The following is an 18,329-nucleotide window of genomic DNA, read 5'->3' as shown; positions in this document are numbered from 1 at the left end:
CTCTGCTTATATGAACATGTTATTTTACAGATGTGCTATTTAAGACAGTCTTCAAAAGTGAAAGCTGCAGTGGTCGGCCTGACATAGCTCATTTTCACAGAATCTCTTTTCCACTCAGTTGTTGATTTACTCAGGTGTTTGCTTCTGAACTGGCTAAAAAAATGCTGTGACCCACCTGTTTCCTGGTCTCTCTAAGTCCAGAAGTTTTAGGACAGATTTGCCATCCATATCTGGAGGCGTGTCAAGTCCTGCAATATCCAGAATTGTTGGAGCAAGGTCAATATTCAGAACTATCTGAGGCACTCTGCAAATCAACAGAAAAGGTCATAGTTGTATTACGTGTTCAATATGCAAGTCCTCACATTCTCTTGGAATTAGAATGGTAATTAATATTTATAAGGGCTTTGAAGATGTATAGCTCTACAGAAGTGCTAAGTTTGGAAATTCCCCTTTGAGGGCTATGACTTTGAGAATGACAGACCAGGACCGTAGAATATCATCACAAAGAAAAAGCTAAGCACAATAAAACAAGGAGGTGCAGTAGCCTCACTATTCTCAGGTTGCTCACAATGAGGGCCTGAAGCCATCCATTCTGCTAAACCAGAAGGTGAGCAGTAAAGATGATCACCTACTTTTTAAAAGCAAAGCCCAAAGCCTAACCACACTGGGCTATACATTATACAATTTTCTCATCTACATTATAACTTATTAACAATATGTTAAGTGAAAGACATGCCTTTTTTTAAGAGTCATTGCTCTGCAATAATAGGGCATCCTTTATGAAATGAAGCTATACAGTGACAACTACATGTGCTTAGAAACATTTTGCATTAGGTTCACCAGCTGTGCTATGGACACAAGCGAACGTACACTGATCCCGGCTCTACACTTGGACCACGAATAAAGAAAGGAACTCGAATATCAAAGTCATATGGCATTGACTTCCCCTTGACCAGTCCAAACTGCCCAATGTGGTAACCATGGTCAGCAGTGTAAATAACGTAGGTATTCTCCAGTTCTCCCGTCTCCACAAGCATTTGGTATAACTGAAATATAGCATAGGAGAAACTCTGAATTAAATGTAGCAAAACATGTTTTGTGCATAATTGTGTATAACTATCATTTTACTGCCTTAGGTAAACAGAACCAAACATGCCATCAATGAAGTTACTGAAATAGACATTCTGGAGATAGACATTTCTACATAGTGCCTTAACTGTGCAGTTAAAAACTTCAGCTTGAAAATTCCTCTCTGTCAAATGTGAATTGAATTTGTTCTGGGGAAAGAGAGAGGGTCCAGAAAATGTTAACAGAAAAGTATGGTACTACTCAGGTAGTTGCATTAGTACGTCCAAAAGTCGGTGTAAACTCAAATGTAGTTTGGGAAAAAATCTGCTACAGCTTTAGAGCAAATGTTACTCAGATTTTATTTACTCTGTTAGTCTACAGCTTTCTCATTCCCTACCATTGCGGACTTGGGAAAAGGCTGTAAATTTTTATTAAAGTTTAAAGAAATCTCTCTGGGGAAAGATCTTTGGTCATGGAGCTTGATTTTTGAACAAAAAGTCAGGCAAACTACACCTAATACTTCATGTATCATGTTACCTATAATTAGCTGTACACTGCATCGCCTAACTCCTGCAAACACTAGCAGACAGACACCTGAGTTTTTGGTCAGTGTTGCTGTGATTTGCCAGTACCCAAATTTCAGCTGAAAGATGAACTGTGAAGGGAGTGTGGGAAATGAATAGGAGTTGTCATGTGTGCCCCTGTATGTATCCATGTGTACAAGCAGGTGATGCATCTTCTCTTAATGCCAGGCTTTATATTAGGCCCAGTGATTTTTCCCTTTTTTTTTTTAAATAAAAAAACAACTTTATTCACCCACCAGTTGAAAGCAACAAGCTTTGAAAAAACTGCAAGGAGCTTGGCACAACATTACAGAGAATTTATGTGTACTGGGGATATATGGAGTAATTCATCACAGTCAGGGGCATTCTCCAGTCTGTGGTTGGTGAAGGTGAGGAATGATTCAGTTTCTCAATACATTAGTTTTGTTACAGACTAATAAGAACATATTCACAGTAGTTTCTTGAACTTACTCTTTCCATAGAGTCATCAACTGACATCAGGGTCTGAAGTCTTTTGCGTTGCAAGACATTTGTAAACTCCATGTGGATAGGCAGCATGGGTCCAGTGTACTGCATGATCCAGTGCTTATCCATGTTTGGTGCATAGTTATAGCTGGGGGTGCTGGGAGGAAAAGAAAGGAACTGAGAAATTATGTAGTATCACAGGCATTAGAGGAACATAGGAATTCCTCCAATAATCAGTTAAATCACATATTCCACATGATATCTTCTATTCCTAGCCTAAAATATCAATAAACTTCACTTCAGCGGCTTCCAAAGGCCGTTGGTTCATTCATCACTTCCTCAAAACCACCTGCTTTTTGAGCTTTCCTTTTGGCTCAAAGACCACTACCAAATTGATGCTGATATTTGGGATATGTCAAAATATATTTCTTAAAATAATTTGTAATCCTAAAACATGCTTGTCTGAATCAGACAAAAACTCTAACCACTTCATAAAGCATCCTATAAAGAGAACTGAAAAGATAACGGAAACTGGAGATCAAAGATGATTATTTCCAATTAGTATTAATGTGAATTGGCCTGATGCTTCCAGTGGGGACATTACCCCTATATTAACACAAGTATAATGAGATTAATAAGAAAGTTATTTGCCCATGGGATAAAGAAGTGTAGCAGTCAGTACTAAGGTAAGAACAGCTCCAGTTACCAGTTTTTAAGATGCCCCAAAGAGTGAAAGCTCTGATTTATTTTTCTTCCCAGTCTCCAAAACCAAATACAAGCATTGTCAGGATCCTGAGCGCTGTCACCCCCAGGAGCCTGGCTGCCTGTGCTCATGGTCCCTACTGCAATTTTGTGGCCTTGAATGAGAGAGCTGGGTGAGAAAGTGCTGTGGCCGGTCCCCATTCACTCCAGACTGTGTTTGAGCTCCATCGCTTGCTGTGGTCCTCACCGGAGCTACGTTGCAGCGATGCCTGTGCCCAGCCACATGCCTCGCTGACGGACCTGCCCCATCCCTACAGACTCATCTGTGACCCCGGGCTGAGGTTGACCCTGGTGGCCATCACCAGCCCAGCCCTGCTCTCTGCGTAGGGCATGGCAGGACGGCATCCATTGGTGCCGGCATAGCCTGGTGTCACCCTCAGCTCCCACTCACTGCCCCCTGCAGAGCAGCCCCTCCTGCTGCTCCCTGACAAGTGTGTTTATGAAATAGAGATCCCACAAGTGAAGTACAGCAGAAGCTTTGCACCATATTCTGAGCAACATGGTAAACACTTATGCAGTTCCACCTATACCAAAATCATGCTTATTTATACACTAAATCCTGGGCAGGTATTATTTTCCTATGTGGAATATAAAGCACAATGCATTACCAGAATAACATGACCTGTGACAAAAGTGTGGAACTAATATTGCTACCAATACTAGTACAAAGGAGGAGTACGGCACAGAGTCCTGCTGAATCAGAGAACAATGTTTTCGTTAAAAGTTTGCACAAACATCAAAGGAAAGACAGAAGAAGATTTAAGAGGTGATCTAACCAGAGCTTGTGAATTTTAAAAGGATATAAGAAACAAGAATATCTTCCCAGATGTATCACCTCTGAAGGAAAAGCATTGCAAGAAATTTGCATGTAAATTTGCCACAGACATATGCATGGTACAAAAGCTCTCCATTAATCCTGCTTTTATACCTGGTATGCATGGCAACTAAAAGGTGAAGAGAAACTGAACAAAATCCATATCCTGTAATTGTTTCAACAATGTATGACCACTTTCCTTCCCTACCATTTGCAGAATCTGATAGTCCATTATAATAAACTAATGGAGTCTGCAATTTATCTGGAGAGCATTATTGAGAATTTAGGCAGAATTTGGAATGTACGTCTCTAGAACATACAGCTAGCTCTGACTAATCTACTTAACCACAAGTATCAAGGGAAAATAGAAGTGAGATGATGATGTAGGATTTGTCAACATTTTCACTGTGACTAAGAAGGACAGAAAGTTTAGCTCTCTACTAAGCAAAGACAACCTTAATGTAGAATTCCTTTTCTGCAGGGAATTCTTTTATTTCAGTGTATAAAATCAGATTTTTGACATTTCCCATGGTAGAAGAAGCCTAATTTTTTAAAAGGAATCTCTATGTTGTCTCAAATTTAATGAAACTGAGCCCAGGAGCACAAGCCCCTAGCTTCTTGGCTATCCAGCAGCCCTGGCAGATGGAAGAGCAGAGCTAGAAACCTGAAAGAAGTAGATCTTGGGAGCTTGGTCACCTATTAGGTATTAGGCAGGCTGTCAGAAAACAAGAAAACTTCCAGTGGAAACCTTCCTCTGTTTCTTCGGAAGTTTGTCAAACTAGCTATTCTCCTATGAAAGGGCTCAGTTTTGATGAATCAGCATTTTCCAGCAAAACGCTGCTTCCCACCCCCACCCCCCCACCCCAGCAACTCTTGAGTGCCCCTGCTGCAGAGGGATGAGGTGACTGTGAGCCCTGCTCAGTTGGCAGCGCAGTGACAGCCCATGTCTGTGCCAGGAAGGAGAGCCAGCTGCTGAAACAGTCGCAGGTCTCATGTTCCCAGGCCGTTGTCAGAAGCCTCCTCCACATAATGGATAGGCTTTAAAAGCAGCACTCAAAGGTTTAGCAGTGCAGCTAAAACCTTTCACAGACACTTTCCAAATGCATTTTGAATTTCTGGGTGAGAAATGCAGTAGCCAGAGAGTGAGCAGAATCTTTCTCCCAGACAATTCAAGGAACAGTACTTTTTCTGCAATATCTAATGCCAGGGGCTAATAGAGAAATGTGAAAGAGGTGGGTCCTAAATGGAGAAGAAAGAGTAATAGGGAAGAAAGAGAGAGAGATCAGAAAGCCCCACGGCTTGTCTGTGTTGCCTCTATATCCTTGTTTGAGTTCCTTACAGAAAGCCACCAGCACAGCACTGCTTGCCAGGCACAAAGCTCCAGACTGTAGATCTGACATTGCCCTCAGGTCTGTCTACCTTATTTACACAGGTGAATACTGGGAATAATACTGCTGATTTCTGAGCACCTTTCCAAAAGGAGAGACCTCTTCCATATCAGTGATAACCTTTTATTACAATGCTTTTGTCTTGAAGCAGTTGGACATATCAACTAAATGTTCAGCAATTATAAGCCTTTGAAAGTCACCACAGAAAAATCTGTCACTGTTCCTACTCCTCCATTTTGGGGAAAGGCTTTTGCTTTGTATCGAAAAGTACTGCTGTAAAGAAATTCAGATATCCACATTGCTATGATTCCTCTCAGCACTGGGAATATTGGTTTGAAGAGATGTCTGGTGTCTTCTATGTCCTTGGCTCTGCCGCAGAGCCTAACTTGTCTATAGCACATTTGTTGATCCATGATTAGCAGACAGTGTCAGGCACCTTAATTATTTTCAGGTTGTCCATGGCCTCCAAGTCTGATAAGGAGCTACTGCTCCCTTGTCCATTGGTCTTTGCTGGACTGCAGCTGCATGGCTCAGGTGCTACCTCAGAGTAGAGTTTCTGATTTCAAGGTCATTCATGCCAGTTGGTCAGCAAATAGCAGAGCATTTTAACTTCTGAATGTGTGTCCAGAGACTAAGTGAGGGTTCATTTTACATTTTACAAAAATAGACAACATGAAAAAATACTCTCCTTCATTTAGGTAGGTTCAAAGTTATCAGCAATGTACTACATCAATATTAAGAGAGGATAAGGACTGAAAGAGCAAATGACTACTCTATTAAAAAGGTATACTGTTGGTCATTCATGTAGGCGGTACTAGCTTGGGCAAATTTGGACCCCTCAGTTGTTCACTTACGTTTGTCTAGAACATACTATGCAAAACATGCTGTGTGGAGACTCCATGTTAGATTTGTTGTGGCATTGTGTAGGCCATTGGAAGATGTCAGATTCATAAAATTCCAAATTGATTCCCCCAGTTTAGCCAACAAAAAATTCCCAAAATTGTTAAAAATAACAAATGCTGAATCTGGTCAGGCACTTTCTCATAATCGCCTTCTCTGAATGAGAAATCTTGTATCCCAAGAAAATCCCGAGATCTTGTACGCATTTACCTAGTGCATAAATTTACAGACCAGTCATCCCATGTGTACATTTGCAAAACCAAAATGATAAATTAGCCTTCTCTATGCTTAGATTACAATTTCCTCAGGAAAGGGATGACTTCTGTGATTTCAGTTCTGTTAGCACTTAAAGTTCAATGTAAAGAATGTATCTTATTTAACTTCTAAGGTACCTCACTAACTCTAGGTTAGACAAGAAATTAAAAAAAAAAGCAACAGTTGCTTGTACTTGAGGACATATTAAAATGGGGTCCTCAAACAGCAGAGCATTCAGAAATGAATTATACTAACTTCTCCTAGTAACTGAATTGTCTTTTGTGTGACATTCAACAAAATAAATGCAATAAAGCCCTTCCGCAAACCATTTTCACAAAAAGATATTTTACAGTTTCAAGAAGAAAATAGGAGATTCAACATGGTTAATGCTGTTTACACAGTTGTGGTATCTGCATGGAAAAAAAAATTATACATGTTTTTAAGAGCTCCCAGAAATCAGTGCTATTTTAAATTAACATTTATTTTCTAAAAGTTTGATCTAAATATATACATTTCCATTACAGATGCATTAATATGGAAAGAAACAAATGCATATACAAGTATTTGTTAAATGGTTCATACTAAAAATCTGCATTTGCCCCTGTTTGCAGTCTCCTGATTCCTTTCTGTTTTTATCCAACAAAAACAAAATTATGTTCACAAAAATGCTGCCTGAAATGTTGATTGTGAATGCTTCCATAGAATTCCCAGGGGTATTCATCCCAAAAGTGTTTGGCTAATCTTCTATTTGGATTGGGAGTCCTCCAGATAGTGAAAATAATACAGTACTTATATGACTTAGGACCATCTTCCTTTAATAAAAATAAAAGTCAACAACATTTTAAAATAATACCTATGTTAAAACTCATTGTGAAAAATCCATATCAGTACAAAACTGGCACCTGTATTAAAATAATATGAGTAGCAAACATTGCATAAGTGGTGATGTTTCTTCAGAAAAAGATTAAATAATGAAAGGAACTGAATCATTTGTTTCCAGGGAATGTGGACTTCCAGGTTTAGACACTATTCTTGGAAAGCAGGCAGTCACGGTTTTGGGCAAGCTTAAGAGTTGAGAACACTAGACTGATGGCATAGCTGGTATTAAGACAAAGTTGACTTTCCTCATTCTGTTTCTGGATCTACTTTTGTTGCCTTTTAAAAGTGGATTCCTTTAAAACCAAGACTATTTATGTAGCTGGAGATGTGACATATGAAAGTTTGACTCCTAAAGTGTAACATAACTGGTATTCTTCAAGATAAAATAGAAAAAAAGTTGTTATCCATTAAATATAATGTCTTTCTATTTCAGAAAAAAAAAAGCATTTGTTGTTGCTGTAGAAGTTCCTCTTGTAACGAAATCTGATTGTTGTATTTCTATATCACACTATTTCTTCTGTTTAAAGTCACACCTCTAATGATGTGTGAGATGCATGATTCTGATCATTTGTCTTTAAGTCACCAATCCAAGTAGGTCTTGGGCTAGCAGTGACGAGAGACACAGACACGTCAAGATGCAAATGTATGATCCCCCTCTAATGGGTAAATGTCCACATTATAGGAAAAACCATCATAACTGGAAGATGTTTGAGACTCAGCTTCACTGACTAGCGGGCACCCCGAATGTCCAACTTATATCTCATACCCCAAGGACCGTTTCCCTTTTATCACATTATCTTGGGAACCTTTCTGATCTCTGGGACCATTTCTAACTGTTTCATCTAAGATATTTAGCCTTATAATAGGACTGCTTCTAGGTAATCGTAAAACCTAGTTGTCAGTCCTCCTGCCAGCCTAAGCATCTTTTACTCTGCACAGCAAGAAGTGTTTCAGATTTCCAGTTTTCACATTCTTCAGTAACCCTGCCTCCTGCAGATTTTTGCTTCTAACGTTTGTTTATTTCACAGCTTATAAACAGTTTAGGCCTGATTCACAGTTCCCCTAAGACTGTTTCACACTGCAAGGTAAAGGGAAGCTAAAGTGCCAGAGGCCATAAGTGTAACTGAGAATTCAGGCTTTCATTAGAGCACCCTTTAAGTCAAAGCTTTCCTACTCTGTTGCGTGATGGAACAAGCTTCTACCATAACTGCTGCCAGGGAAACCTCGAGAGCCATCTTTTGTGTCACAACTTCATATTTAAGAACAGCGTTTCCAAAGGTCTAGCAACCCCCACATATGATGTTCATTATCACAGCAAAAATCTTCCAGCATTGATGTGTTGCTATCATTCAGTACATCTTCTCCAGTCCCAGTGTCTTCCATGGAAATAACCTTTGGGCATAGCTAGTGTAGCTGTATTGGCATGATTTATTTTCAGAAATTATGTCACTCATTGTGCTGATAGCCAGGAGCCAGCAACTAAACTTTCGGAAATACTTTTAACTGCCAGAAATAGGAACCATCCTAAAGAGAGGAGAGTTGGGGAGGGTGGGACAGAGCATGGACACTTAGAGAGTGTCTATTGCTTCCAGCATGATATAGTTTGTGTTTCACATTAAACTGGAGCTTTTGAGAATTAACAGGGATCATTTAAAATTAATGATTAAACTGTGAACGCCTCATTATTTTTCTTGTTTTTGTAAGACTTTTCATGCCACTCCAGAAGGCTGTCTGTACTGAAGAGGAAAGCATTATAAGGTAACAATGGGATGTAAGTCTTCCTTTTCTTTTTGGCTTTGATGTATTTTTCATGAATATTATGGACTATCCTGCTGCATCCATTTGAAAGTGGGGAAACAAGACACCCAGGCACTAACATTTGAGATACTGAGGGGAGAACTCTCCTTGAAGTGCAGTATTTCCTTCAGTAGTGACTTTCCTCTGCATACATGCAAGTGGAAAACTTTTTCTAGTCAAACTTCCATTATTTTATTTTTTTTTAATTTATAAAGGCAGTATTTCAATCAAATGATAGACATTTTACCAGCAAAGAATGCCACATAATTTAAGGCTCTGCTTCAGCTACTGTCCTTTTAAGTAAAACTTCCTCTCGCATGTGGTTGACAGGCTATCTTAATTCTTGGTTTGTAGGTATAACCTTCCGTCTCAGTTTGTAAAGCCAGCAAGCAGCTTTTGACCTGGTTTCCCTTCTTTGTTGGAGGTAGGCGTTACAGTAACATGATATAGCAACTGCATTTTTAAAAACAAAATCCAAGGTCAGATGGCTGTCACCCAAGGTCAGAAAAAGAGATTCAAATGGTGCTTGACCACCAAGGAAGAAAACCTAAGGGTTAAACGTTCAAGTTACACAAACCTTGGCAGGAGAGATTTTATTGTTCTCGCACTGTTTTCACACAGAGCACCAAATATTTCTGTGAGAACTTAACTTCTTGTATCTTTTAGTCAGAGCATGTTGCTAATGTTTTTGCTAGAGAAATCAGTTATTTGGTGGCTTCAGCCACCCAGTTTGGCAGTTTGTCTTCAATTTGTCTTATTTCTTAGTCTGCAGACTGAACTCTATGCAGACTGCAACCTATGCAGTCAGTCACTGCAACAAGAAACACAAAACAATCTCCCAAGTCTCTCTCGAGGTAACTAGAGAAGAAACCCTTTGCAAGAAGGTTGCCAAGAAACCAACAACATCAGAAGATGGGAAGAGGCACAGCTGATTCTCATATTCTGGGTTACTTCACAACTAGCTTACCAGAGCAGGGTATTTAGATTTCAGGAGTCCATGCAAATGAAAAGCAATTTACACAAGGAAAATAAGTCCACAAATAGATAACAAGAATCTTAACTTGATTTTTCCAGGTGACATGCAACCTTTATAAAATTGAGAGGTTTTTAAATTTTTGGAGACTAACTGAATCCATTGGTTCTAGCAGCACAAGCTAGAAAAAAGGGGGCTGAACACACCAAGTAGTAGAAAGTGTCAGGTGCATGATAAACTGAAGCAAGTTCCTACAAGCACTGTTTTATCAGAAGACAGCTAGCATGAAGCCTAAAATGAGTTGCATTGGCCTGGGGAGAGGTAGGGCAAGACATGATGATTCAGTGCTTTTCTTCAGACACAGCCCCCACAGCTAAGCTGACGCAGTATGAAGCCTACCCTCCTCTCTGATGAATTGTCCCCAGCAAACAGAATAGCTTGCCCAAGGCTAGACAATCTGTCCCATTAAATGGCGAGCAATCTGTTGACTAGAACGAGAGCTAATAGATTAAAACTCTCTTGCTACAAAAAGAGGTGACTGAAAGAAGATATGGGAGAGGTCTATTAAATTCGATGTAGTAACTATTCCTTATTTCTCACAGAACAGGAAGGAGGGAATACCCAGTGATACAAGCAAGCCACAGGTTTAAAGAAAAGGCAGTGCTTTGAGCACACAGCACAGACTGAAACAGTGGAACTTGTTGCCACAGGGCGATGTGGCTGCCAAGGGCCAAGAGACTTCAAAAAGAAATCACACCGACCAAAAGAAAATGGGACACAACGGCCTAGCTGCTTCACCTAAACCAATGATTTCCAGAAGCTGGAAGAGCAGGCAAAAGGAACATCTCTTGACTTTTTCTTAAGCATTCCCTGCTGCTTCCTACTGGAGCTCATTACTCAGGGTACTGAATTAGCAAGATCTTCATACAGCCCAGAATGGCAGTTTTTATGTTAAGTCTATCTAACTTTACCTTGGACAAAATAAGGCAATTTTAATTCTTCAGGATGATTATGCAAGAACCAGTTTGCTATTCAAGCAAATATTTACAGGCTAAAGTAACAATCCCATCACTTCTGTATACAGGTAGGAATTACTCCAAATACCTAATAACTAGGAAACATTGATGACTGGTTTGCATTAGTTGCAAAGTCTAGCATCTCGGGAATGTGGGAACGTAGAGAACATACGATAAGAAAGACATAGTTAACAATATAAGGTCAGGGAAAGTAGCATATGTTGAAAGTACCAGTCAATAGCAGGACAAAAAAATTATAGACTAACAGATATTTAACCATGTACCGTATATAGCAAATTTCTTTCTGGCCCCAACTAGTGATCAGTTTATGCATGATAACTGCTACTCCTTGCAATTTTAAGCTAGTTAATATGACTACAAATAACGTACTCGAGTGTGAGCAAGTGCAGTGTGTCCAAAATGCAATTTGTAGACCACAGAGCTTTTCCACAGCGTGATGGAGCTGATTTCTCCTTATTTTTAGGGGGGAAATTAAAGTAGAATCCAGCTAATATATTTTCATTAAGTTTTTTCTATGTGTTAGGAGGCACAAAGGCATTGTTAAATCATGAATGGGAAGACTGGTCCACATACCCATGATAGACGGATGGGCAGTGGGAAGTTTCCCTAACACCTCCCTATGAGAAAAAGGACACAGAACATCCAAGGCATAGAGCAAGATGTAGAATCCAGGACTATTGTCTACTTTTTACCTGAAGTTGGCCTCAGTTTTACAGACAAAATGACAAGTTTTTTATTATAGCACTATAATAACCAGCAAAGATTAAGCATGTTATTTAAAAATGCAGATTGATAGGCTCTTTGGGAATCTGCCAGTATCTAGTCTGTAAACAAATCTGGTGCACTCAAAAGCTACAAAAAGTTGTTTTTACTCTCGGTGCATTTGCTTACTTAGAGCCCAGGAAACATATGTCTTAGAGGAACATGACAGAAGTAATATCTTTCCAACAGATCCTGACCTGTATCTACATATTTTCAGGGTATTGTAAGAAGCTGCCTTTACAAAGCCAAATACTGACCTTTTAATCTCCCTCGACTTCCCGGGAGAAAAAGAGCTTCTCTCTGTTTTAATAATGGTCAAGGCTGTCATTCTCCTTTCCAAAAGGAACAAGCACAGCAAAATATACAAGCCAAAATTCACCATTCAGTATGGGTTTCTTATATTTGAATTCTCTGTTCCTGTAACCTTTTCATAAACAAATACCTCACAAAAAGCAAATATAAGGAGCTGTTTTGGCAGTGCATGGTTTTCACTTACATATGCTGTGAAGCATTGGGATAGAGCTCGGAAAACTGCGGTGCAGAATCCTCCGGGCCGTGGGGAGCAGCGTGGCTGATGACCATCATTATGGGCCTATGGGGATATATCCTCTTAGACGTTCTGAAGTAATTAATGCTCTCATTAGTGATTAGGTCTGTGAAGTAGTCCTATAACATACATTTAACACAAAACAAAAGTTACAAAGTGCATTATTAATTAGATCACATAACTATCATGTTATTACCTTATTTTCAAGTCTTCGTTAAAGCAATATACCATCAAAGAGACTTATGATTCTAAAGAGCACAGGGAAGACTGAGCAGTAATTACTTTCTTAAGAAGGCAATACCACATAAAATGAGATGGTATTTTGCAAGTCAGATACAACAGATCGCATTAAATAAATACAATTGCCAGAATTTACAGCATAATGCTAAGTAACAGTTGAAATGACAGATTGTACTGACACAGGTACACTTCTTAAACTTCATTGATAAAACACTTTCACAGAGTAATGCCTCCTAACTGCAAAAAATCATTCACACTTATGATAGCTTTCCATTTCCGCTTATTGTGTGCTCTTTGTTCCAAATATACTCTTACATAGGTACAAACTGGGTGAAATCTACAACACTCAACATATTACAAAAATCTTTATCAGAGAAATTGCAACCATAAATGCAGGGAGCAGTTGAATTCCTGCAGGCTCTGTTCTTTTAATTGTACAACTTTAAACAGGGCAGCTGCTGAGATTAAGGTTGTGACTTGCTAATAAACTGGCTTAACCCACAGCCAAGGTGGCAAATGGAAGCCTACAAGGGGAAAGGAGGAAATAGAACTAAGAAAAAAAGATGAAAACCTAAATTAAACCACCTGCCACCTTGGAGCATTCACTGTTGGCCTGGAGGTCTGGTGTGAGCTTCATTGAGAAAGTGCTGAGACGGTGTTTGTAATTTCAAGCACTTCCAGGCATGACTAATCATATGTTGTGGATTCAAGGCCCCAAACAGCTGCAAAAGCAGAGCCTGAGGGACAAGGTCTGTGTCACATGGCAGTGCTGGGACAAGCCGGCCAGCTGTGACCTTCTTGCTCCCCTGCCCCCTCCTTTCCCCTTCCCCTCTCCCGTGCTGCCCTTGGAGCAAACACCGTAGCCCTGGCTGTTAAAATCTCTGCAATGAAGCTGAAGAGGCAGTGAGCGACCTTTGGGTTTGCAGAAGAGGTAACAGTCTCGAGGCACTGGGATTCTGATAATTTCTGGTTTTGTGGCCTGTTCAAATGCAATCCAGCAGTCTGGATGACTGCTCTCCCAAAGCATCCCTTCCCCTCCTACTTCCTTGTTTACTCTTGCTACATACGCAGGGTGTGTAAGGAATGTATAACTAACCAATATGTTTTATTTTCTTTTTTTTTTTTTTACTCTATATAAATATGTAATCAGTATCATGTAATTTCTATGGGTGGGGAAATCAGAAACAGGCATTGTGAGCTTCCAATAAAATCTCATTACATGGGTCAGAAACCACAGCTGCAACATCTGTATCATCTTCTGTGAGCTACATTCTGAGGAAATTCCAGATTGCTTTTTGCAGGCTGGAAAGTCTGCGATCTGCATTTCTGAGAAACTTCATGGCAGTGGGCAGGTCACCTTGGCATATTTTCCAAACTTTGTCAGGAGCACAAACAAGCTCTGAAGTTTTCCAACGGCCATGTTCTTGCACTTATCTATTCTCATAGTCATATCTGGAGTCTGACACCACAGACACACATTTTTTTTGCTCTGTATAATGGAAAACAACATTAACTAACTAAGGTTTCTTATGTGGGTAATAACTGACAACGCTCAGCTAACGTTCAGTAGTACAAGGCACCCAGTTATTTTCAAGAAGGGCCTTTATTTATTATTTGCTGCTTCCTTGGAACCAACACTTTCTAGTAGAGAGAGAAAGGGAGGGAAGAAACAATAGACTGCATTAAAGAACCCTTGGGAACTTTTTTCTGTTACACAGTTAAAATTTTTACACAGAAATTGATCTGAAAAGCCCCGAAGAGAAAGTGACAACTCAATTTCTTGGTTGTAGCTGGTTAATTAATTAATTAATTGTCTGGTTAATTAATTATCTGAAAGTGATTTTCATATGGATTAATGATGCAGCATTTATGTGTCTGGAAAATACCTTTGCATAATCAAATCCATGCTTCTCTTTGTTACCATTGCGAGAAATGGTGTAATTATAGAAGCGGGAGTTCTTCACTAATCCAACCCACTCTCTCCACCCAGGAGGGATGTAGCTGCCATTGTATTCATTGAGGTATTTCCCAAAAAAAGCTGTGAAGGTAAAAAAAAAAAAAAAAAAAAGAACACACACACATGAGGCTTTGCAATCTGAGTCCTTTAGTTTGAGTAAAAAGCATGCATGAATGAAGATAAGAATATGTGTTAGAATGAGCTGGAGCTGCTTTAGCAAAGAAGGTTTTTTTATATCTATTAACATAGATGATTTCCAGAGTTTTTATTAGAATTAAAAGCCTTCATGACTTTAAGATTTTTACTTAATCTGCAGCTTTTGGAGTCAAATGCTCACATGAGATTTTTCATTTTTTCTTTAGAATGAGTATGCTCCTTCTGTTTCCACAAGTTTCCACTTGACAATGGAATAAAAACTCCATCCCCAGAGGAAATGTCTGAGGAAAACCTCTTGTGGTTTTAAGCAAGACCTATGATGTCTCGGAGCTTGGCTTCTAACTTTTGGAAGTTTGGGCTTGACAACATGGCTACATTTCCTGGTCTGATAACAGGCCTGGGAACTCTGCATCTCTGTCCTGCTGGGCTCCCTTTGGGAAGATAAGGATGGAATCCCTGCCCTGCTCTGTTACCACGGCTTCTCTAAGGCAAAGCTAAAGAAGAACCAAGACTTGCAGGTAAACTACCTCTCTTTGGTCTACGAAAAGAAATGTATTTTTACATTAGCTCCAAGCGACAAATCAGAACTCATTCAGACTGAAATTTTCAGAGTTTGCCATCAGGCCTAAGAGTGTTTGCAAGTGCTCTTGCCACTTCTTCTGGAAGGAAGTAGAAAGAGAATAACTAATCCCACAATACAGTAAACTCCCAACTCTCTGGGAGTTGTGAATTACTCATGCCAGAGACACACAGACACCAAAAGCTGGCCAACTGGCTTTGGAAGAGTGGATTAACGCCGCAAATGCAGCTGTATTGCTTCTAGAGCCAGCTGGGCTATGAAAGCTGTTTAGTTGCTTATGTATAGGTTTGGCCTGGGTAATAAAGTCAGTCTGGATGTCTCTGGGCTGCATTTCCACTACTTGGACACCGGGAAATGTGGTGACAAAACACTTGCCTGGGTCTACAACTTGGGTTATTAGGGTCTTCTTAGCTCTGGCTCAGACCTGGCAATGCTGGACACTTGGGTGTCTGAGTAACCTCACTGTTTGCATTTTTTGTTTTTTGAGGTGTTCAAGTCCCTGGAGAGTCACCAGTGCCAGCACTTTTGTCACCTATGTCCCAAGCAGTCAGAACGAAGGCATTCCCTGTATTGGCAAAATGAGACACCACAGGAGAGGAGCAAACAACAGGAAGATCCCTTTGCAGGGACAGAGCTCCCCTGCAGAGCACCTGCCTGGCCCACCTGCACCTCCTGCAGTGCCCGGCCCCTGCCCTTGCTGCCAGCCTCCACTCCCCCAGCCAAAACTTCCTGCAGAGAGGGCTCCTCTGCATCCTAGCCAGCCTCCCTGCCTCTGCTACGTTTCGAGACCCACGTCAAACAACCTTACTTGTTTCCCACTCGGAAATGATGTCACTTTGGAAAACCTCACATTCAACCTAGACACATTCTATCTAACCAAAAAAGCACATTTGTGGAAGGGCTAAAATAATTCAGATCTGACTGATGTGGGTATGGTGAACTCCTTCCTGGGAAAACTGGTGGAAAAATCAAAATGTTCATAGTTTAAACTTGCTTGAGGCAACATAAATACAGCGCAACCCAGTCATCTAACTGCCAACTGTCACTAACCAGAGGTTACAGTCATATAAAATGTTACTTTTCTACACCACGTGAAATGTGACTTATAAACAAGTTCTACAGACACTAGGCAAGACTTTCAGCTCCTCCTCCCACAGCTATTAAGAAAGCAACTTGGTCGCTCTCCTCTTTTCTCCTGATGCCAAGTGGAAGTCAAGAAGCTTGAGGTGAAGAGGGTGACTGTGGGGAGGGAATGTGTGCCCAGCACTGTTGCCTTATGGAGAGGAAACCGTATCTCACCTCTGTAAGCCAGCCAAAGCATGAGAAACTCTCAGGGTATCAGATGTGCAAGGAAAGTGTAAGAGTAAAGGCTGAAATACTGTGGTAAGAGAAGCCATAGAAAGGGAAGGGAAGGAAGTCAAAGAGAGACAACGGTGAAGAGAAGTATGGGAGAGTAATGTGACCAAGAGAGAGAAAGCATTGCTGAGCCAAGCAAATATAGGACTGTCCTGTGGCTGTAGGGGAGATCTGATGTCGGGTCTCCTGAAGGCCATACCAGCTCCACCAGTAACTACTGCGTGACCTTGGGAAACCTCCATGTGCTCCTGTAAAGGACTTGAATGCCAACCTGCCACCCACAATGATCAGAGAATCGCAAGCTCTAAAATAGAAGTTATGGCAATTTATCATGTAGACTGGTTTGATAGCCCCACCTATAATTATAATTGACTAATACTGAGACCTGAACTCTGTTATTTATAGTTTTGCCAAACTTAAAGCATTAGTGATGATAGTTTCCATGCTGAGTATCTGACTCAGGCTGAATTTTGCTGTATGGAACATTTTAGCCAAACAGTTCAGCAATTTCCAAGAAAAAGGCTAGGGAAAAATAAATGGGTTTGCCCATTTTAAAAATCATTGGCAAGCTTCTCTATAAGAAGCTCTAGTGTCTCTGGGTTTTGATGTAGTGCCTCTGTAAATAACAGAGGTGGCTGTGTAAATCTATCCCAAAATGGCCAAGCTGTAAACCTCTGAAAAACTGCAGTACACAGATGCTCAGGAAAGACTTGCTAAAGCTTCTCAGTTTAATGCCACCATAGGGTGTTATTTTATGGGCCTGACAAAGTCCTTACAATTTCAGTTTTGGCAATAAAACAAAGAGCAATCAGCCTCTCTGTATCCTGCTTCTCTGCTGATATTCTGGCATTACCTGAGAGAAAGCCTCCAGCATAAAATGCAGAGATGAAAAGACCTGGAGCAGAGGGACAGAAAGAGATAAGCTGAATTTAAAAAAAGGAAAGGGAGGCTTGGAGCTGGTGGGGGCCAAATCATTCTGGAATTTCCTTGCTGTAGATTATTTAATTTTGCAACTTTAATAATGTTTTCTTAGCTCCCCCTTGGCCCCCCAAGCCCCATATTTTGCTGTGTTATTAGAATTTGGATTGACAGCCTGAACCATTCACCTTTGTGCTGGCATGATTTAGTATTTTATCATAAATATAATCTCAGAGCTGTCAAGTTTTAAGCAGCTCCTTGAGTGACGGTTTGCAGAAATAGATGTTTCACCCTGTTGTGGATTAAAGCCGTTCCCATGTCAAAGGTACGGTAAACCCCCGAATCCTGGTAGAAGCAGCAGTAGTCTTGATAATGGATCACATTTGCCAAATTGCTTTAACCAAAGGTGGTTTATTGGTCAAAAGCTCAGGAGGATATGAGTAATTAGACACATGAAGGAAAAAGACAGGTTTTTACTAAAACACAGGAGTTCACCACAGCATTTTCTGAGCACTGACTATGGGATAGGGCAAGTGAGTCAGAGCTGGAGCACTGTGCCAGCAGTTAGTGTCTGCTTCTTCACACTCTGTGTGAAGACAAGTGCTAGAGTAAAAGGAAAGCACAGTAGTACCCACGGGGCAAAATCCCAGTCAGCAAGTCGGCACTATGTGTCTTCTGTATGTTTTTTGTTAGCCAAAGGATTGTAAATAATTAAAGTAATATGGTATATATCACAGAACTGCCCAGGAACTGACACCGCAACATGCAAATGTTCTCCCTGGACCCTTGCATACTTGCATGCTTATAGAGTCAACCCACATCCTTAACTTGGCTGTAGTTTGACACTTGCTGAATTGCCCAAGTGTCAGCACTGACTGACTGAGATATAGCCCCTGGCAGTATACAAGTGAC

The 18,329-nt window shown here is 40.4% G+C and overlaps 1 protein-coding gene across 1 annotated transcript in view; it reads right to left on the bottom strand.

The window, feature by feature from the left end:
* Window positions 1-18,329, bottom strand: part of SULF1 (sulfatase 1) — a 127,051-nt gene that overhangs the window by 34,068 nt on the left and 74,654 nt on the right. The window contains exons 8-12 of the mRNA XM_026076956.1: window positions 14,337-14,488; window positions 12,160-12,329; window positions 2,103-2,253; window positions 871-1,046; window positions 176-304 (exon numbers count right to left, since the gene is read on the bottom strand). Coding sequence (XP_025932741.1) covers window positions 176-304; window positions 871-1,046; window positions 2,103-2,253; window positions 12,160-12,329; window positions 14,337-14,488 — 778 coding nt within the window. The remainder of the gene's footprint in view (window positions 1-175; window positions 305-870; window positions 1,047-2,102; window positions 2,254-12,159; window positions 12,330-14,336; window positions 14,489-18,329) is intronic.

Source organism: Apteryx rowi, unplaced genomic scaffold (assembly GCF_003343035.1).
Source record: "Apteryx rowi isolate R43461 unplaced genomic scaffold, aptRow1 scaffold_444, whole genome shotgun sequence".
NCBI classification, from domain to species: Eukaryota; Metazoa; Chordata; class Aves; order Apterygiformes; family Apterygidae; genus Apteryx; species Apteryx rowi.
This window is presented reverse-complemented; position numbering and strand designations above follow the sequence as displayed.